Here is a 23,225-nt window from a genome sequence, read left to right on the forward strand (position 1 = left end):
AATTACAATCACATAAATCGTTAATTCACCGTTTTAAAATCTAAACGATTATGGAAAATTTTATATTTTGTATCTCAAATGAAAATAACGTTCCCGACATTGGTTAAGTTTCCATTGTTTAAGACGTGTTTAACCAATCAAATCGTTTTGTGTACGCGTTAAAATAAATGCCCATAATGCTTTAGATTTTGAAATTGCAAATTGGTCACCCCGAAAGAAGCGAATTCCGCTTTAGTGATATAATCGTTCTACTGATTGTTTGAATTGTCTTAATTTTTTATTTATTCCTTTTTTTTTGCCCTTTATATCTCACGAGATTCACTTTTCATATGAAATTATAATTTCTTAACACCTATTATATAATTATATTTTAGGTTATTTTTGAAGGAATTCGTGGCAGCAGCTCTAAATCTGACATCGCCTTAGACGACATAAAGTTAATACCAGGCACATGTGGTACATATAGATATATATATATCATATTAATCTTATGTTATGAAAATAGGGACCCACCCTTCCCCTCTTGCTCATGGTGTTTTCACATTTCCTCTTTTCAGCCTACCCGCCAACAATACACATATGAGTTTTAGTGGGTAGGAATAAAAATCTTTCGCTTTACTTTTAAACACAATGTTAACTGCTTCAAGTTGTATTTTGAATGATAAAACTGCGGATGCTGCTAGACGATGTTAACTTTAATTATCTGATTGGCTCATGTCTAAGCCAGGAAATTTGAATACATGCTCTTTATTGGTTGACATGAAATGCCAGATATATCAAAGGGTGAACGCTGCATACTGATTGGTCACTATGAACAACATTGTGTTATGATATAGAAGCGCAGGAGATGTTTACGCATATACATAGTACTAAATACGAAATTATTGCAATGCAATCACTGCCCTGCAATTTCATACCTTGATTAATAATAAATTGAATTATAATATCCCCATTTCCAATTAAAATTATTTATCTGCACAGTCTTGTCACATTGTTTATTCGTTGTTTTTTTAGTTAGACCAACTCTTCTTTTCACTTGAAATTCAGAGGTTTACTTTGCATAGCATATGAAATTAAAAAAAATGTAGTATTGCAGTGAAGGGGATTTTTGTTGTACGGCATATTGTAAAAAAGACTGTTACTTAAAGTTGTCGGATTGATAACTGAAATACAACTGTTGCATCATATGACGATAAACGTCCTTACCCTTCGGAATTCATCTTTTTACTTCCTGTTATGTGTTGATTAGTTAGGGTTTGTTTTCTATTCTGTGTTCTGTTTCTGTTGCTTGTCTTTTTCTTGATTCCACGTTGGTTACCGCTTTTTTAGACATGTAAGCTGTTATTCATTTTGTATCTTCTTATATTGTTGCCAAAAGTAACAATTGTCAGTTGTACAGTTTTGAAATTTACAGACATTCTTAACGATATGAATCAGAGTCTTGAAGGTACGAAATGAACACATAAATCTCTTGGAGTGATATACAATATTTTGAATTCTATAGACAATGTGAAAACATATACAAGACATATTTTGATAGAGATATGGCATATTCGAATTTAATAAAAGAAAAGTAAAGAACAAAATATACGGTTAAGTAGTGGTAGAGGAATTATATTTAAAAAGTAAATAAAAGATACCATATAACATCGTTTACATTAATTCTCCATGCAAGCTGCAAGGCACTTTGCAGGCTATTTCTTTCAACACTGTACTGCAGATCACGTACCAATCAAATCCTTTTGATTTTTCAAATCTCAGCCTTCAAATGTTTTTGTAGAGTATTTATTTAATTTGTGTTCAATCATTCAAATCAATCATATGGATATCAATTTCTACTCAACTATATAAATAAAGCATGCTTATTATAAAGAAAAAACATTTACAATGTAACTGGTAATACAATTAGCGGTATATTTCTCATTTTAAAATTCTTCCGAATTTTATAACTGCACATATAAATAGAACAATATTCGTATTTTCCTGCAATTTATCTGCCAGTTTACATTTTGCATAAACAGTACTGATATTAGATGCAAAGGATCATATCAGGTTGTCTTATTTAAAGCTTTTTGCTTGAAATTACTATCTCAATTAGGAGTGGTAGAAGGATATCCTGAAAGTAGGCAAGTTATTTCTTGTATGCAACATATACTATTTCATGTATTTGTTTGAACAGTTATATATTTCGTACTAAATTGAAAATTTTTATTTATTGATACAAATAATTTTTACAGGTTCAAATGTAGATCATTGTGTGCAATCACCCTGTTCAAATGGCGGACAGTGTTCCAACAACTACAATGATAATACGTTTACCTGTACATGTACCTCTGGATGGGTAGGGGATACATGCCAACTAAAAGGTATGAAGTTTGAAATATTTTGTAGTTTATAAATATTATTTTGGTATGTTCAAAACGTGTGTGTACTACAGCGTTAAATAATCCAGAGAAACTGCTTTACTAAATGCAATGACATATTAAGAGTTTAGATTTAAGAAAACATTAAGTGAAAATTTTAAAATATTTAATTAAGCTTTGATCATGTAATGGTCAAAATGAATTTGCGTACCTGATCATTTGAAAAGGAAAACATTTGTTAGTCAAATTGTCGGCCATTTTGTCTTGTTCGAAAAAAAAATTCAGTGGTACAAAAATAAAATTTGGAAGCGTCGGTATCATATTTAAGTATGAACTAATAATCTAATGTAAATAGATTGTCAAGACATTTTAGCATCTTACCGGATTCAGTGTCGAAATGAGAATATCAAACAACAATTAAAATTCAAAAAGGGAATTTAGTTGCGTATACAGGATGAGCCTGTTTCGTTGAATGCATTAATCCTTAGCAGATTGTCTGTGTTCAGTTTACTCTAAAATTATTAGATATATAAAATTACAAATAGTTAGATAATCCTGAACAATTACAAACAAAACGTATTTACTTATGATACAAATTAAATACGTAGTATTAATTCGATCACTAAGCTTGTTACAGACATCACAACGTGAACACAAATTTGCCTGTACGATTTGTTTCTTTCAAATGTCATACAATTTCAGTTTTTTAATTACTATGAAGTCTATTCTAAACATTTTTGTTTTACATATTGCAATACATTATATAATTGTAGACGTAACGACAGGAACAACCTTTACCTGTGGATTTACACCAGGTGAAAATGAATGTGTATTTACTAATACCCCAACTGGAGATGATTTTGACTGGACATTCACAAATGTAAGATTTGTATACTCTATTACAAATTGCAGGGACAGAAAACCGAGATCATTAGGGTGATATAGTGTATGTTTGTTTTAAATCTTCAATATTTTAACTTAGAAAATGACTTAAATGTTTATAAAAAAACATGTGGCTAACCAAACGAATTTATACCTGAAACTGAAATGCTACAGTTATACACATGTACAATATAAAAATAAGGAGTTGTGGTATGATTGGAAATTGCAGGGACAAAATTTTCAATCATACTTCTTTAGATAAAACCTACTTCATTTCAAAATCAATTCATGAGTTTTTCTTTCATTTTCAGGTAGCAACATCCAGCTCAAGTACAGGCCCTGATACGGCATATTCTAGAGAATACTTCGCATTCACTGAAGCATCATCGCCTAGGCAACCGAATGATGTGGCCACACTGACTACTTCAACATTCAAACTACCAGGTTTAAATTAAAAAAAAAAATTACAGAATTTATCAGAAGGATCATTTATTACAGCTGATGCTTATATATGGCTTAAATAAAGTAAAAAAATACTTATGTAGATGAAATTATCGGCATACAATATATAAAGAACATAATTTTTAAACAAAACAATGGATTTTTGCGAGAAAGAAAACCAAAATATAAAACATTATATATATTAAAAGTGTAGAAGACGAACAATCTCGCAATAACTTCTTAACAAAATGTATATGAACTGAATCTTGACAACAAAAACCACTATTGAATTAAAAGAAAGATTGGTTTTAAGATATGTTTTATCATTGTGAATACTTTCATACTCAAACTGTTGACCCAACTTTTTTTTCAGATTCACCACTTTGTATGCAATATCATTTTCATATGTATAGTGAACCTGGTTCCTTGGTTATAAAAGCAGGTGAAAGAGGAACCACTGATAATCAAATTGAAATTTGGACTGGAAACCAAGGTGAACAGTGGCACCGAAGCATAGTTCAGATACCACAATTATCAGATGCAGTAGTAGGTGTTTCTTATTCAATGTTACATTTCTACCGTCTTTAAAATTAATATTAAAAGGAAACGACCATATTCTAAAAAAAACATTAAGATCGGTCATACTATGTCAAATTTCCCATCAAAATTATCATAATTATGTTATGCACGTAATAGGAAAAAGTATGTACGGTAAGTAGGAAATAATTCATTCATACTCAGACCAAATGGAATTGGGTTGGTGATGCAAAGTTAGTCGATCGGGATAGTTCCCGGAATTTCGACTCCTACTCGAAAAAGAGAGTATACTGGATAGGGACAGGGATTTTCCCTTCAAGCAGGTTATCTGAAGATCCCACAAAGAATTGTTGCGAGTGTTCTTTAACGTGCAGGTAGCGTGGCACTATCATTCACAATACGTCGGATCTACCGTCCTTATTGCGACCAGACGTGATTGAATATTTATTAGCTCACCGGGGCCCGAAGGGCCCCATGTGAGCTTATGCCATCACTTGGCGTCCGTCGTCGTCCGTCGTCTGTCGTCGTCGTCTGTCGTCTGTCGTCGGTTGTCGTCGTCGTCTGTCGTCGTAAACTATTTAAAAAATCTTCTCCTCTGAAACTACTTGGCCAAATACCTTCAAACTTTAACTAAATGTTCCTTAGGGTATCTTGTTTATAAATTGTATCCGAAGTTTTGATCCATCGACAAACATGGCCGCCATGGCTAAAAATAGAACATAGGGGTCAAATGCAGTTTTTGGCTTATATCTCAAAAACTAAATCATTTAGAGCAAATCTGACATGTGGTAAAATTGTTCAATTGGTCAAGATCTATCAGCTCTGAAATTTTCAGACGAATCGAACAACCCATTGTTGGGTTGCTGCCACCGAATTGGTAGTTTTAACAAAATTTTGCAGTTTTTTGTTATTATTTTGAATATTATTATAGATATATATAAACTGTAAGCAGCAATAATGTTCAGCAAAGTAAGATCTACAAAAAATTTAATATGACCATACTTGTCAATTGACCCCTTAAGGAGTTATTGCCCTTTAAAGACAATTTTACACAATTTGTTCATCAAGTTTGCTAACATTTAAAAATCTTCTCCTCTGAAACTACAAAGCCAATTACCTTCAAACTTTAACTAAATATTCTTTAGGGTATCTAGTTTATAACTTGTATCCGAAGTTTTGATCCATCGACAAACATGGCCGCCATGGCTAAAAATAGAACATAGGGGTCAAATGCAGTTTTTGGCTTATATCTCAAAAACTAAATCTTTTAGAGCAAATCTGTCATGTGTTAAAATTGTTCAATTGGTCAAGATCTATCAGCTCTGAAATTTTCAGACGAATCGAACTACCCATCGTTGGGTTGCTGCCACCGAATTGGTAGTTTTAATAAAATTTTGCATTTTTTTGTTATTATTTTGAATATTATTATAGATATATATAAACTGTAAGCAGCAATAATGTTCAGCAAAGTAAGATCTACAAAAAAGTTGATATGACCATAATTGTCAATTGACCCCTTAAGGAGTTATTGCCCTTTAAAGACAATTTTACACAATTTGTTCATCAAGTTTGCTAACATTTAAAAATCTTCGCAGGTAGGTTAATGTACTTTAAAAAAAAACTGGCACTTAATATCGGTGTTTGCATCGAAATCTAAATCTGACGTCATTTACCAAACTACGCGGAATCTGATTGGCTAGATCGTTCCATCAACGTCAAGGTTGGGCTTGCACATCACGTCATACTTCGCGATCATCAGCTGATCGGGCACCTTGTCATGAGTGTCTTATCACGTAAACACACGTTTCAAAGATGGATATTGCTATTATTTTGAGGTAAGTTTGTTTCAAATTATCATATTCTTTTACTGCCAAAGGCCGTATATTTCATTTCATTGATACATCTAGATCAAAATGTACCTTTCTTTAAAAAGGGGTGTTAATTTTCACATTTGGCGTTTTTCTGGCTATTTAAAAAACGGCAATGACGAAAGGCAGTGTTTATAGAAAGTATAATTTTAGGCAAGTCAAAATTACTTTACTAGTGTTAAAATAATGTGGGTGCTTATGAAAAAGTGCTGTCAGACTGACATGCCATGGTCATATTAGATCATATTATTATGGAGGAAAACACTTCCATATATTTTGAGCATAAATCTTCAAATTACTCTTTAAGCATCATGATTATGTCCCATTTTCTCTTAGGTATTTGATTTGTATAATCATTTACATATTACAAATACAAAGAAGGGGGTCAAAGAAAGAAAAAGAGAGCATAGTAAAAAATGTGCATTTTTTAACTGCATCATGGCACAGTGTGTGCAGTCATGCCAATAGCTTGTCTAAATTTAGTAAATTATCATTATAACTAGCTTTTATAATCATTTAGTATGATGTGACCATTTTTCAAACACAATATTAATTTCATTCATGTTTTAAAATCTCATATTAACATTTTATTTCATCACTTTTTGTGTTCATACATAGAACAAATTTGATTTATTGATTTATTGCACTTTAAAGAGATGATATAAACATATTATTATTATATTGATTAACTATCAAAATTGACATGAGTTCTGTCTGTTGTAACTATGATGTCTAGTACAGATTAGGAGGACACTTTTGTTTATCAAAAGACACTTTTCAACTATTTAGAGTGTTATGGGCTTGAAAATTTCCAGTTATGATTGTGAAGTTATCTCCTTCTTTTGTAGAAAGATTATTACTACACATTAGAATAAAATTTCTAATACCCAGAGAAAACATAGTTTCCACAATGCCAAACAAGAGGTCTCCAAAATATAAGCATTGATATTATTATATTGTTTTGTGTGTACATAACTGCTTCCCTCAGTTTCATTCAGTCAGTGCAGATGAAGTAATATAAATAAGTATATTGGTTAATCAGTGATAATGTCTCAGAAAGTATCATTTTTAGTATTATGTAGTTTAAACTATATAATATTTATTGTTATTTTAAAGAAACTTTTTAATTTGGAAATGTATTTTTAACTAAAAGGTTACATCCAAGTTAACTGTTATGCTATTTTATAGGAAGATAGAATTAAACTTACTATTTTGTATCAAATCATATATGAGGGTCTGGATGGGGGTCCTTCATTTCTGTATTCTTTAATTTTTTAGGCCATTTCTCTCTAATATTTATACATTTTGCCCATTATTCCCTATTCTTTATATTTTAGCACCTCATTATTCTCTATTCTTATTATAAATGTTTTGGTCCATTATTCTCTATAATGTAAACTCCACACCCTCATATATCAAGTATATTTTATCCAAATATTGTTTACAATTCTATTTTTAGCACTTTGGTGACTTGTAAGCAATGATTTTATACCACACAATGAAACTGTGAGAGAAAAAGACTGCACTTCCTTTATTTTGAAAATGCAGCAAAAGGAAATTGTGTATCATATAAAAACTACAGAGATGATTCTGGATCTATGCATGAAAAGAGAAATGATAGAAAATATATATGTGAGAATAAGTTTTTGATATATATCAAAGAAGACTGATTACTGAGCTGTGTATAAGATAATTCATGACATGTTACATCTGAATTAAAGGAAAATTGAGGAATAATGCAATTTTCAGTATGACAACAAATGAATATCAATAAGTTGAACAATACTGTTTCTGGAACATAGAAGACAGAGAAATAAAAAATATAATCAGAGGAAAATACTGTGTACTTGTTTCTTTTGGGATTTACATACAAAAGGAAATTGTCAGATAAAACATGTTATAATATTGTGATGATTTAAAATCTGTGAGAAATGAAATGTTTATGACTATTTATGACATTTATTACTAAGATGTCAAAACAGACTGATAGCTTTAAATAACAATGTGTAAAGCTGATTTGTGGCATACAAAAAAGTGAATTTAAAATTAACCAGTTGAAAAACATTGAAGGCAAACAATGTTTAGTATTACAACAAATGGATATCAAACAAGGAACCAACAACTAATTTGATTCTGGAACATGTAAGACAGAGACATTTCAAAGGTTTGAATGTGATTTGGATTTTTTGAATGAAAAAAATTAGTGTAGCAGGATTTGATATTTTCAAAATAAAGTGTGAGGCATTATTTAGATCAGAAATATATGAAGATTCATCAGACATCTTTATAAAACATTTAAATAGACATTTACTATCTACCATTCATTTATACTTTATTATGAATTGAAAAATCAAAAGCTTTATTACAAATCATTGTATAGACATTATGTATTTACCCTTGTCTGGTAAGATACATAAACATCATAATACAATTAGTATTATGAAACATGCAAGTTTTTAGTGAAAGTACACATTTATGTACATGTATATAAAGATAAATAAATGATTTAGAAATTCTCTTTAATATTGTATGCTATTAGTTTTCTTTTATCATCCTTCTAAAGTTTTTGGGCTAACTACTAATACTTGATGTACTTTTTTTATTTAGTGTTAGAAGTTAAGTAAGTTTTAAACTTGGACAAATGGATTCAGCAGTTAAAGAAATAAAATTTTTAATATTTTCTGGGCTTTACCACTGTCTCTTATTCAGCAGTTACAGGGGATAATGAATGGTACATATTACTCACAGCAGATTTGATTTCTTGAGATCAACTTACACATTTTAAGAGAGTAATATCATGTATTATATGACTAATAATGTCTCTGATTTTAATAAACCCTTCATTTGCAGAATGACTGGGTTTTTACAAGGAAATTCATTCATAATGTTCACAATATTTATTATTATTGTTATAGATTTTAAGACTTCACCAGGAAATTGATAATTGAGGACCCTTCAAATAGCTTCTTTTTTTAAGTCAGTAAGAAAGGAATTGATCAACACCTTCTACATATAGACTTTAATACTTTTTGACATTTTAAACTATAAAACACATCAGAATGGTATCTCAACAGTATGACACAAATTTAAAACTATGCATAACCCATACAAATCCTTTAAATTGTATATTCAAGAAAGAATGCTCACATTGTGTGTGAAATATTGAAGATCTCACATTGTGTGTGAAATATTGAAGATCTCACATTGTGTGTGGATTATTGAAGATCTCACATTGTGTGTGAAATATTGAAGATGAAACACCCACCCCCTTTTTTTCAAAACGTACTTATTTAAGGGCATGGTATTTTTTAATAATTAACGAATGTTATTGATTGCCATATATGCGTGATTTTCTAAATATGCGTGCATGATATAATCAGAAACAACAGCGCAAGAATGTTTTTATCTTTCATTTATGAAATTCCCGTAAACACAACTTTGGAATGTTTTACCTCGATTACCTCCCTTCCGCAATCAGTAAAGCGTTTATGCAATGGGCGTCATTTCAGACGGTATATGCGGACAACAAACAAACGAGTAGAACAAGTTACCAACGGCAATATTATTTCAAATCCTTTGAGTTGTTTATAGAAGAATTAGTCAGCTTATTGAAAATTGCTGAACGCTTGTATAAATTTTTGGTTAAATTGAAAGTAGAGGTATTTTTTATGATAAAATTCATAACAACGGACGTGAATTCCTGGTTTTAATGTTGTTAAAATAAAGGGAAACATTTATCAGTGAGCGATCAGCAGTTTTTATGGAGTAAAAGGTATCTTTTACCATACAGTGAAATTTCATGGCGACATTTTTAGTATGGGAACTTGTTCTACAGGCTAAATCATATGGGAAATCAGTCATATCGCAAAATCACGTGACGACTTAGACACCACGTGTGACAGCAGAAGATATTTTCTTGGTAGACGTATCACCAATGTGTACCACATAGCCAAATCTGGAATCAGTTATTTTTCTTTCAAAATAAAAAATAAATAAAAAAGGGGGATGCCTAGAAAATTAATAAAATCCGGCATTAACCTACCTGCGTTCTCCTCTGAAACTACTGGGCCAATTACCTTCAAACTTGAACTAAATGTTCCTTAGGGTATCTTGTTTATAAATTGTATCCGCAGTTTGTATCCATCAACAAACATGGCTGCCATAGCTAAAAATAGAACATAAGGGTCAAATGCAGTTTTTGGCTTATATCTTAAAAACTAAATCTTTTAGAGCAAATGTGATATGGTGTAAAATTGTTAAATTGGTCAAGATCTATCGGCCCTGAGATTATCAGACGAATCGAACAACCCATTGTTGGGTTGCTGCCACCAAATTGGTAGTTTTAACAAAATTTTGCAGTTTTTTGTTATTATTTTGAATATTATTATAGATATATATAAACTGTAAGCAGCAATAATGTTCAGCAAAGTAAGATCTACAAAAAAGTTATATGACCAAAATTGTCAATTGACCCTTTAAGGAGTTATTGCCCTTTAAAGACAATTTTACACAAGTTGTTCATCAAGTTTGCTAACATTTAAAAATCTTCTTTTCTGAAATACAGGTAAGCGATTCAGGCTCTTGAGAGCCTCTTGTACCGGCCGTCAAACCGAGGTCTTTACTCGGCATATATTTTAGCGCCGGATGATAAAGTCCTGGTGACAATATTTCTATACAGTTTCAAATATTTCAAATAAATTCAGCAAGACGAGAATGAATTTACAATAATTCAAATCTTGAGGTTCCGAAAACTGGGTCGATCACGATAAAGGGAAATAATTACTGGTACTGTAAACTGAGGACATGTTGGATATGCACAAACACTACTGTTTTGCAACAGGGTACCTACGTTCTATCGGCGAGTGTTTAATGTGCAGAGAACTTGGAATTTGACTAAATGATGCTATAGATTTAACACTCCCATTGCCAACGGAAGTGGAAGCGTATTTTTAAATTCTAAATAGCCGATCGGATTACATTTGTGGGTACTTTTCTTGTGTAATGATATTAAGTATTCACTCCTTTACCTGTTGTAAGTGTATTAAATTTTACATTCTCACCCCATTAAAAAAACAAACTTTAAAAAACACATCACTTTCGCTTTCTTTCATGGACGCAGCTAGTGCGCATGTGTTTTGAAAAATCCCGGGAATATTTATAAACAAATTGCTTGTGACGTCATTTGGCATGTATCGGATTTCCGTTTTGAGATGGCTAAGAGGTAATTTAAAAAGGCCAAATTTGAATTATTTAAAGGTAATTTTAATGGAACCCTTTTAAAGTAAAAGAGTGTAATAATGCCTTCTATTACTTTAGGGGTCCCACAACTTATGTATAGGTAATGTTAAAGGGACCAATAAATTTACTTTAGGGGTCCCACAACCTAATGTATAGGTAATGTTAAAGGGACCCATAAATTTACTTTAGGGGTCCCACAACCTATGTAAAGGTACTGTTAAAGGGACCCATACAGTAAAAGAGTGAAATGAAGCCTTCTTTTACTTTAGGGTCCCAAAACCTATATACAAGCCAATACTATATCAACAATCATTATAACAGTATATAATAGAACAACAACACAATGCATTTTAAATACACTCTATATTGTAGGACTCTCTATTTTCAATAGTAATGTTGGGACTCCTAAAGTAAAAGAAGGCCAAAATGGGACCAATTTCTGTAACCCGGGATATCCTATGTGGTTCAACTTCTAGATATGCTGTATAGATTGAACGAAGGCTTTGACTAACTAAGGCAACATGAATGAATGTTGATAAATTAGATTTATTTTTATTACTTTCTTTAGTATAATGGTAGCATCATGTTGTTATTGTTTTAACAAATATATTCTTCTTAGTAAAGTATTACCCTAATTTCAGATCTCAATAAGAGGTATTAGAGGACCTACCAGTAAAGGTGACATTGGTCTTGACCTAATAACTCTTCAGAAGGGACTTTGTAAGTACATGTAAATAACATTTTTAATGGTGACGAAAAGAGTCATCAACAACTGTAACTAGACAAGACAGAAACATAGGAACATTCGATCCGTGTTTTCTTTGTAACACCGAATGAGGAGGATAAATATCTCACTTCGCTTTTTATCTACAAAGGGTTCACTCACGTGTATGTATTGCATTTGATAAATCACTTTTACATTTGAAACACTTCTTAGCAATATGTCGATTCGTTCATTAACAAAAAAATTGATTGAATATGCATTGCATAGGAACCTTATGAGACATTTTCACACAATAAGTCTGTCGTCAAGATTTATCTGTAAAAGGTCGAATATCAATTTAATGTTTATGTAATTTGTAATACAAAATATGCTATACCATATTTCAAAACTGTGTAGATTTATCTTTTGTAGAACAAATACTGTAGACCAATTCATGCTCAGGAGCGATTTATCTTAGGACTTTCGCCGAAAAAAGTAGAAAATGAGGCGAATATAAATCGTCGGGAAATAGTAAAACTTGGTTTTTCCTTTGTATAAATACAGTAAGACAATTCGAAAATTGCGAAATTAAATCGTCGCGAAGTCGTCTAAAAAGTGCTTCACGTGAAACAAAGTATGGGCGAAAAAAAGTTGCGTTACAGTATTATAATATATAATGCTTTTCTGAACTGATACGTATTGAATGTTTTCTGCATTCACCTTTGTTGTTCAAATCAATTTAGATAAATTATGATGAGCTATGAGGAGAGATTAAAAAAAAATGATTTAAAAAAAAATGTGCTCTTCTCAAGTCAGACACATTTGTCTGGTTGTTTTTAGCTAAACAGAAGAGATGTTGTGCTGTAAAGAAAGTTGGTTTCGAAGGCAAATATATATATTTTTTTGAAATGTTTAACCGATTTATACTTTCTCCAGTCGTGAAGTGTGATTTATATGATTTACGTTCTTGCATTCCTCCGATGTCGTTATTGTTACATCACAAGAAAATATGACCAAGCCTGAAGTTACAGAGGAAGAATACAGTCGTTTTGCAGATCATAAATAAAAAGATAGATTCAGCCTAAAAATCATAAGGGAAACAAATTCTTCAACCATATCTCGTTCAATACGGTATTTCTTTACTCTTGAAAATAATTTTTAATATATATAAGAAGCTTGGCAAGCCTGGCGTTTCAAATTTGCAAATTTAACTGCCTATTGAGGAGAAATATTTGTATTACACATGACGCAATGGTTAAATCTGAATGTCTCTTTTAAGTTAATTCACTGTGAAATGGTTGTGTTGAATGACATATAACCTTCTAATACATACATGATCAACACGACGGGTGCCACATGTGGAGCATGATCTGCTTTATTTTTCTATTTTGTGTTTTGTGTACTGTTGTTTGTCATTTTCTTTTTTAGCCACGGCGTTGACAGTTTATTTTCGTCTTATGAGTTTAAATGTCCTTTTGGTATCTTTCGACTCTCTTATATAAAACAATGCAATTTTCAATATAGTCTAAACGCAAGTTCACTCTGTTTCAAAGCAAATCTACGAGAAAGAGACTAACTTTCACACATCACTCAATTTGCCTTAAAGTATTTAAATAGTCATATGAAATACGAAACTAAGTCTATATGCTTGTTTGTAGGAAAAATTATCCTCAAATTTGATGTGGTCTCCTATTAAAGTCAGGTGAACTTTTTTTCAGGTTCATCTCCATGTGGTAGCTTTCCTTGCCAAAATGCTGGGATATGTTCAAACAACCAGGATGGCACTTATCAATGCAGTTGTAAAACTGGATTTGCTGGCTCCGAATGTCAGTTAATAGGTAAAATTTAACTTCTTATATAAACGTATTCATTCAATGTATTTCATTTTACTTAGTAATAAAAAAGACATAAAACACACGGAGTTCATAGTTCATAATAGTGTATACAATTAACCATATTTGCAGCATTGAATTGAATAGACTATCAACGCAAGTAAAAGGTGACTTTTACATTCCAGAAATATAAACTGTATTTTTGAAGAGAAAAAGAAAGTAACCTAATCTAAATTTTTGCCTTACAAATAATCTTTCATATATCAATCTTTTCAGAGGGTCGATGTTAATAAAATTTCAAAACAACCCTCATCAGAGAGCATAAAAGTAGAAGGCCTCACCAGATGGCTTAATACAAACGTATGCAAACGTACACTTATCAGGTGCATAGACAATTCACTATCCATACAAATGATACGATATTTTCGGATACCTTCGGGGGTAATTAAGAAAATGTTGAATATTATCAAGAGTATGCGTTATCAAAGTAAGGTACACGCAATAATCAGTCTGTGTACCCTACTTTAAAGTTTTTGCAAATACTACATAAATTTGGGTAACGGTAGCAGTATATTATGGTAGTCAAAAGCCATCAATTCCTATAATGCACTAAACATCAATAAAATCGTTCTTTAACTACCGTTATTCATATTTCTTATTATATATTACGTCTAAGGGCACATTTGATTTTTACTAACAAAAACATTATTTTTAATGTAAAGCATCCATTATTCTCAAATAATTAGTATTATGCAAAATGTCCTGCCGGCAGATGAGTTCTGCATTTATTAACACCATGACCCAGAATTAATTTCTATTTTGATGTCTATTAAATTTTATAATATAATACGCAAAAAGCAATATAATGAGTACAGGTCATCAAATAGAACCAATAGTTGATGTTTTGGTGTCATTTATTTTTGGCCGTTTGGTTCAAATATGATTGAGGTATACCACATATTTCCATTTATTTGTACCAAAAGTATCAGGAATAAGAAAAAAAGTAAAGTGTTACTGAAAATTCTTATGTGTGATCCTATAGGTATTTGCGGTATCATTCATAATTTTTAATAAAGTTACTGCTAAACTACTAGTCCTGCACATGCATGCAATATTTGCAACCTGACCTAAAGAGATCAACAATGAGCAACTAATCAACATTCTACTAAAGTTATAAAATGATACAGGTATGATACTTGTTTGAAATTTTTATATAGTTTTCCAGCTTTAGGAATGATGAAAATTTGTATAGAAAGACTTTACTTTAAATATAGTATATTAGCCCTATTAAAACTTTTGAGTGTCGCATATTCTATTGCAGACAACAGATTAGAAACGTCAATAGCATGCGATTTTGAGGACAATGAAGTTGGTTGTATATTTGAAAATGATTTATCTTACGATGATTTTGATTGGAGAAGGCGAAGTGTGAGTAGACAAACATTCATATACTCTTGTTGTTGGTACCATTGTCTCATTGGCATGCAATTATCCTATACCTCCTAATGTTTATGTCTTCCATTTGCAACTATATTTTGAGATAAGGACAAATTAAGGATTCTGATAATGTTTGGTTCTCGGACTATAGTTGTACAGTAATTTACAATTAAATAAATTATAAACAAAACATATTTTGGAAGTACATTGCAATATAAAAAAAAGTAAAATAACAAAAATACCGAACCAAGGAAAATTTAAAACGGAAAGTCCCTTATAAAATGGCAAAGCTCAAACACATCAAAAGAGTGGGAAAAAAAACTGTCGTATTTCTGACTTGGTACAGGCAATTCCTTAAGTAGAAAATGGTGGATTAAACCTTGTTTTATAGTTAGCTAATCCTCTCACTTGTATGACAGTCGCATAAAATTCCATTATATTGAAAACAATGTGTGAACAAAACAAACAGACATAATAGGTAAAAATGTCAAAAATAGGGGCACAGCAGTCAACATTGTGTTATAATCCTAATCACTATAAAAACAATCAAATATGCCAATGAAGAAAAACAAAATGGCATATAGACAAAGCACATTAGCAAAAATGAAAGACAAGAATACAAAAATGACCATAGCACATCAAAACAATGCCGGGATGTATAAGTACCGAGCCACGTCAAAATGATATTACCAAAAAATGGACTAAACAGGAAATTGTCCCTTGTTATCTTATTATATTCATTGTTTAAAATTACATTCGCATTACCATATTGTAATTGATAATTAGTGCATGATTATAAGTTGTCTTAGTGTGTTTCTATTTTGCTTTTTAGGGAGGTTGTTCTTGCCATCGAAATTTCTTTTTCATTATGCAATGTTCTGCAATTTGTTTAATACGTGTCCATATGATCTACGTGTCACATACGCAGCAAAGGAATTATCATTTTGAAAACTTCATATAGTTAAATAAAATTTATGAATAAATAAGATATAACCATACATTGATTTTTGTTAAATGTTGATGGGCTCTCAGGTTATTAAAATATTCTAGATTTGTTGCACCCATTTACTACAGGTTCTGAACTACATACTAGTGTGTTTCTTACACTATTGTTGACGTTAAAGATTTTTTGAGAGTACATTTCGAATCGAACAAGTACAGGGCCGTACGTTTTACACATAAGGTGTCTATTTGACCTGGCTAATGAATGGTTCGAAACTGCAGTCATGGCATATGGATTTGTATTGCTGTATTTTAAATCACTATTAGAACTGGTAATTTCCAAACCTGGAAGAGATTTTAATACGATACTAGTAAATTGATAACGGAAAGTTAGAACTATTTCCGGAAACTATTTTTACCAAACAAGCTAGATAATACATATCGATAAATAAGAATTTTCATATATACTTGTTTATTCATGATTTAAAATGAAATATTATGATTTAGTTTAGATGTAATGTAATGTAATAATGATAACCAGAGAGTTACCCTGGATTTCTTGTAAAAAATAAAGAGATCCTTCAATAGATTGCTGGACTAGTGAAGTAAATTGTTAACAGCGTGCAATATATTGTTGGATAAAACAAAATATATACATATTCGTACAGCTTTAGGAAAGAGAAAATTAGACAGAGCTAGCCGAAAACTCTGACATTTGACTGCAAATGATTATAAATATATATTGGATTTTATTTTTCTTTTTTTTTTTCGTCTCCATGATTTCATTCAAATTGTCATTACTTGTTACACACATTTTAGGTGGGAGCACAAAACAACCCCTTAAAAGCTGATGAAGCATTCTGTAGACTCATTTTACGAAGGGGTATCTTGTGTCTTTGAAGTACTCATACCTTAGGGTTTTCACAGTAATACGTCTCAATAGAGTCTTGCATATTTTACAGTCCAGTTTCTTTTAATTAGGATAGAACATCAAGCAGTGGTACAGGACCAAAAAATGGGGCAGCTTCTGGATCATACTATATGTATACAGAGGCATCTTCACCTCGGGTAGAAGGCGATTTCGCAGTTCTTGAAACTCAAAACTATAGACTGAAAGGTAATACCCTTATGATTTGGACTTGCGTTTGCATGACATGTTTGTTCTTGAATGCTTTCCAACGGATACGCTCGAATCAAAGTACTCTGTATAAGTTTTGTTTTTACATGTATTTGAATTTGGCAAATGAAGGGAGATTGTTAAGTTTGCTTTTGAAAGAAAATGAAAAAAAAATAAGGAAGAAACCAAGGAGGGCATACCAATACTTAGTCACAAGTGGATAGCAAATTCGATGGCGAAAAGAAAAAAAAAGATAAACAACAGTACACGAACCAATATGCAGATATCTAACAATTTAGCAACAAGAACCGAACAAAAAAGTAGATGCACGCATGTGCAGAGGACGTTCCTTCTCCGCTTTGAAGTAAACATCCGATTATAGGACGCATTATTTTACATTAATAACTAAGGAGAGGACAACATAATTGTGATCTGGGATGCAATCATTTAAAATTGTTGTATTTCAATTCATGCGAGAAATTAATAATCTGTGATCAAGCTTGTGCATCCGAGGTAAAGTATTCTACGCACACATTTAGCACGTGTTTTTGACTGATTGGCAATCAGATTGTTTTAAATAGGTGTAAAAATTACGAGACAACTGCATGTATCAGCTCTAAATACAAAAGTGACATGTATGGGAACATTTCAAAGTAGCAATCACTAAAACCAGTCGAAAAAACCCATTATATCCACTTTTAACAAAATTAGCACTTTGTACTAACGCTAAAAAGAGGCTACCAGTAGCATGTTATCATTTTGTCATGTATAGACTATTCGAATACAGTTTTAAGATCGAAGGTAGAATTAGAAGTACTTGAGGTATGTTCAAAATACACTGCTTGATTGATAGTTGCTGCACAGTAATCATATACAGAATGTTTAGAAATCTACAGGACAAATATGTTTTACATGTACAATTCAATAAATCTGGAGTAAAACCTTCAATCATGTTTTTGATATATATGTCCGTTACAATGAGGAAAATGTACAGTGATGTACACTGATATACAGTGTAGCGTAATAGAAAAATTTGATACAAGCAACAAAAGAAGGATGTAATGTATAAAAATACATTGCTATAACACTAACAAACATTTCCTGGTCACTTGTTTAGGATTTGCATACAACTTTATTTGTTCATGAATTATGCAAAAAGATAAGGTTGATCTGGATTGATAGTAAGCAAAACATTTAAAGACTACCAAATGTACTACTAGAAAAATATCTGACAAATGGCGAAGATCCTCAAAAAATCACTTAAACGCTTTGTATTTAAAAAAATAGTTGATCGTGTTAATAACCAATATGAATTTTTACTTCAAAAACATTTGAAGAGACTACGCCTTTAAATGTGCTAAGACTATTTTTGTTTTTTCTGAATAACGGGTTTTGATTGTCCTCTTAGATATCGTCTTCCTCTATTCCCATGACATGTCTTTATACTGTGTTTAAATGTACAATGTATATCCTTAAAACAGAAATGCTTTGATTTCAGATTCTGCATACTGTCTTACATTATCAATCAACATGAGAGGACAACCAGGCCAACTAGTAATTTCTGCTAAAGAACGTACTGGTAATTGGCGTTTTAAGGTGTCATATTTAGGACACCAGGGAGATAATTGGTTCATCGCCAAAATTGACATTCCGCAGATTTCAGATCCTGTGGTAAGCAAAACTGTGTTAATATTCAGTGTTGTCCAGTCAAATGGTGTATTCCCTGATGAGTGTTATCATGAGATTATTTATAGGAATAAGTTTGTGTTTATTGCATTTGACATATCCCTCTGAAATACCAGTTACCAATTAAAAAATCTTCAAATCAAACTGTCGTAAAAAATAATGACTGTATAACTCTGAAAAGAAAATGTTTATAAACATATGATATTATTTCCGTTCTCTAGAGAAAAAAAACTTCATGATACTAAAAAATGCAGGATTACACAACAAAAGTTTAAATACAAACTACCAAGATTTCTGATTGGGTTATTTGAGCGACTGAAGAAAACGAGGGTAGCTAATGTAACTGTTTCATGTGTTTATGCTTTTCAGATACTGTATGGTTTTAGCTTGTGCTGTTGAAAACTTTTAGGGGAATCAATCTTCCAGTATAATTATCATGATTCTTAAAAGACAGTAGATATAATTTTGCTGAGGAAATTTGGTTTATTCCTTTTTGGAAGGAAACTTAAACGAGGAATGTAAGAAATGTGGTATTTTACTAAACTGCAGTTTATTACATTTGCCTTTGAAAGGAAACTTTAACATCACGTTCCGCTATATGGATCATGATGAGTTCCTCTCATTAGATAATTCATAGGGTGACTATATCAAACTTGAAATAAAGGATACTACAGATGCAGCAAAGTATGCCTCGTTTCTTGATTTACATCTAAAAATTGACGAGAAGGGTTGATTGAGAACAAACTTTACAACAAAAGGCATGATGTCAATTTCTCAATTGTGAACTTTCCATTTCTATGTAGCAATATTCCAGCGGCACTTCCATGTGGATCATATACCTCAAAGTTGATACGATATTACAGAGCTGACGTTTCCTTTCACTATTCCTTAATTAGGGGTTACTGCTTAAAGGAAGCTATTGATTCAAGGGTTCAAAATAATAAGCTTTTACGGACACTATCCGTCAAGAACCAGTATTTGTCTTGTTTGTTGACCTTTATAGAATTTCTGTGTCACAGATGACCACGAAAATGTCTCAGTTATCGCACCACAATCCTGTTATCAGTTCCACGATTCTTGCATTACCAATGAGACTTATTACTAACTTTGTACTCCTAATGATCAATATGATGGGTGGTACTAGTAGAGCAGGATCTGTTTAGCCTTCAAGAGCACCTGACATCACCCACAGATTTCGATGAGGTTCATAATGTTCAGTCTTTAGTGTTCTATGTGACGTTTTGTGGACTTGTTTGTATTCTTGTCATCTTTCTGTTTGTGCCATGACGTTATCAATTTTGCTTCGACTTAGTAGCATTTATTATTTCCACTTGGTAACTTCCGCATCTTTTTAACGTGCAAATTTTTATTATGTGTTATAGATAGCAGTAACAGGGTTCATAGGCAGCACTTCCAAAGGAGACATAGCAGTTGACAATTTGGTACTGACAGAAGAACAATGTAAGTATATGAAGCCAAATAACTTAAGCATATTTCAAGCGCTAGTTTTACAAATAAAAGGGCATACCGGGAGATGAATTGTACGACATGTCTGCTATGTGTAAAACGGGCAAATTAGTTAATCACAACAATGAGAACCTATACAAGTGGGGCCAAGTTGCCCAAAATAAAATGTATAACTATCTGTAGAATGTATATACATCAATTATTAAAACAAAATGTCAGCAGTATTTATATTTCGTGAGTTGAACAGATAGCCATGGAATATTGATATTAATGGGTTTATTTGAACACTACATTACTTTACCATTTTATAAGGGACTTTCCGTTTTGAATTTTGTATTTTTGTTATTTTACTCTTTACATTTTTGGACCGTTTAGCACACTCCGGCAGTCCTTACGTCATTCCGTTCTTCCGAAAGACACTGGGTAGAAAGTTGTTGTCAAACTTTTCTTGGCTTTTATGAAAGGGGATAATTATAAACTGTGAAATGAACACTTTATATATTTCAATTGCCAAGTACATTTAATTACAAAATGATTTGTTCTTTATTTAATTAATAGTTTATACTTCATTTGTTATCATATTTCTGCATAACCAATTATTATATTTAGCTTGTATATCCATGTTTTTATCGACAACTATAAATATCTTTCTTGTTTAATATTTTTCAGGTTAGTCCTTAATAAGAAAAAAGCGACAGACACACGAAATGACCCTTAATTACATTGCCTTTAATTATTATAATTCTGTTTATGTATAAATTCATAAGATTTTAAATGAAATTTCAACAATGTATATCCATTACATACTTTTTAATCAGAACAACAACAATCTTCGAAATCGTATAAAGCTGCGCTCTACAATTTATATAGTTGTTTTATTCATATTTTGATATTCAAAAGATTGATGATTGTTTCGTGTTTAACTTCCAGTGGCCTATGGTCACATATTGGTAATAGACATAGAAATAAAACAAAAAGACGAAACACTTTTAAGAATGAAATTCAAATCGATTGTGTATTTTGAACAATGCAATAAAATAACAGATCAATTAATTGGTGTTTACTGAAAGGAAAGTGGAAAAATTTTCATACATATTTAGAGCGGATACAATTAAACAAAATGCAGTTTGATAGATCCTGAAAAGTTGATTGACCAGAAGACTGAACTAAAAACTGTTACCAGAAACAGCGTTCATATTGATTATGGTCAAACATTTTGCATACAACAGCTAACAAATCAAATATGGAACTATCACTAGGAGATGTTTAAACTATAGAAAGCTTAGCACTTTTAAAACTTAGGGCATATTATTTAATGCCCTTAATGTGACTGCACATGGAAAGATGATAAATATTGAGTGCTCGACAATATTCATCTATAATATAAATAACATTGTTGCTATATAGAACCTTTCTCAACTAGGGAACTTAACAAAATGTATCTAAATTGTTTGAGAAAAAGCGCATAAAGTATAACAGGTCCCAAAACGAAAACTTTAATAAATCTGTCAACACCGATATATGTTTTTATTTTCATTCCGACAAAATCAAAAACAACACTTCGGATGACACATAAGTCAAAATTATAAAAGAGAGGCTAAAGATACCACAGAGACATTCAGACTTACTAATATTCTATTACTTCCAAATTCACCATATCAACAGAATATGTAATGAATATGAAATTTTGAATCATCTTTGTGTAACAGAGGGGATAAGGTATAGTACTTGTAACAGTGGTGATAAGGTATATAATCATAATGATACGTGTAACAAAGGGGAGATAGTATATAACCAATGTAACAGAGGGGAGAAAGTGTTTAATACGTGTAACAGAGAGAATGTATATAATTCCCATTACGGAGAGGGAGAAGGTATACAATAAATGACAGGGAAACATGACAAAAAATGAAAGAATGCAGACATTTAGACCTCCAACAAACATGCATACCCTCACGTATCAAGTAGTTACATTAATCCAGTGAAAGATTTGGAGCTGCAACCTTATACAGACCCTCATTGGAAAGAATACAGTCCAAATAGCATCAAAGACAAATGGTTGGGACTATGGTTGATGACAAGGCTCTTTATGATTTAAAGTGCAGAATAGAAATAATAGTTTTAGACCGGATGTGTCGATGACAAATTCACACTGGTTACAGAAAACACAGTACAAATTAAGTGAAACCGACAGCAAATGATCGTGAAAACAATTTGTTTTAATATTTGTAAAAAAGAATATGGCGAATTAATATATAAACTACTCTGAGACGAAAATGAAATTTATAGCACGACTTACATATTCCTATAAGAATGAAGCCACTTCAATACAAACTATCTAAACAACATTTTTAGCTCATTAGAAGGGTAAAAGTTTTACTCACAATAAAACTAATCCAAAGTAACGAAATGTTAGATGGACAAAGGAAGAAACAGGCAAAATGTATGTCGTCGAAAATAACGTCAACGTCTATTAAGCTATGCGATTGATGAATTCCAGAGTCAATCCAGTATCTCGATTCATCTTAATACAAAATTTGAACGTAAGGATTCGACTCTGTACTTTTAAGTAAACAATATTTTACCTGAAGACCTCCCCATCTGATGCAACAATATCTTAACTTTTACCCCAACCCACTTCTCCACCACTACGTTCACTACAACCAAAACCTTCAGTTTACCTTCCTTTTTCATAAACTGTTGAAAGCTTCC

At 31.6% G+C, this 23,225-nt stretch overlaps 1 protein-coding gene across 1 annotated transcript in view; it reads left to right on the forward strand.

The window, feature by feature from the left end:
* Positions 1 to 22,031, forward strand: part of LOC127723639 (MAM and LDL-receptor class A domain-containing protein 1-like) — a 64,654-nt gene extending 42,623 nt beyond the window's left edge. Inside the window, exons 24-35 of the mRNA XM_052230340.1 lie at positions 375 to 456; positions 2,238 to 2,366; positions 3,137 to 3,243; positions 3,557 to 3,689; positions 4,060 to 4,232; positions 11,971 to 12,049; positions 13,751 to 13,870; positions 15,186 to 15,292; positions 17,225 to 17,360; positions 18,859 to 19,031; positions 20,429 to 20,507; positions 21,183 to 22,031. Of these exons, the coding sequence (XP_052086300.1) occupies positions 375 to 456; positions 2,238 to 2,366; positions 3,137 to 3,243; positions 3,557 to 3,689; positions 4,060 to 4,232; positions 11,971 to 12,049; positions 13,751 to 13,870; positions 15,186 to 15,292; positions 17,225 to 17,360; positions 18,859 to 19,031; positions 20,429 to 20,507; positions 21,183 to 21,187 (1,323 nt within the window). The 3' untranslated portion in view covers positions 21,188 to 22,031. The remainder of the gene's footprint in view (positions 1 to 374; positions 457 to 2,237; positions 2,367 to 3,136; positions 3,244 to 3,556; positions 3,690 to 4,059; positions 4,233 to 11,970; positions 12,050 to 13,750; positions 13,871 to 15,185; positions 15,293 to 17,224; positions 17,361 to 18,858; positions 19,032 to 20,428; positions 20,508 to 21,182) is intronic.
* The last annotated feature ends 1,194 nt before the right edge of the window (positions 22,032 to 23,225 follow it).

The sequence above is a fragment of the Mytilus californianus genome, unplaced genomic scaffold (genome assembly GCF_021869535.1).
Source record: "Mytilus californianus isolate M0D057914Y unplaced genomic scaffold, xbMytCali1.0.p SCAF_13, whole genome shotgun sequence".
NCBI lineage: Eukaryota > Metazoa > Mollusca > Bivalvia > Mytilida > Mytilidae > Mytilus > Mytilus californianus.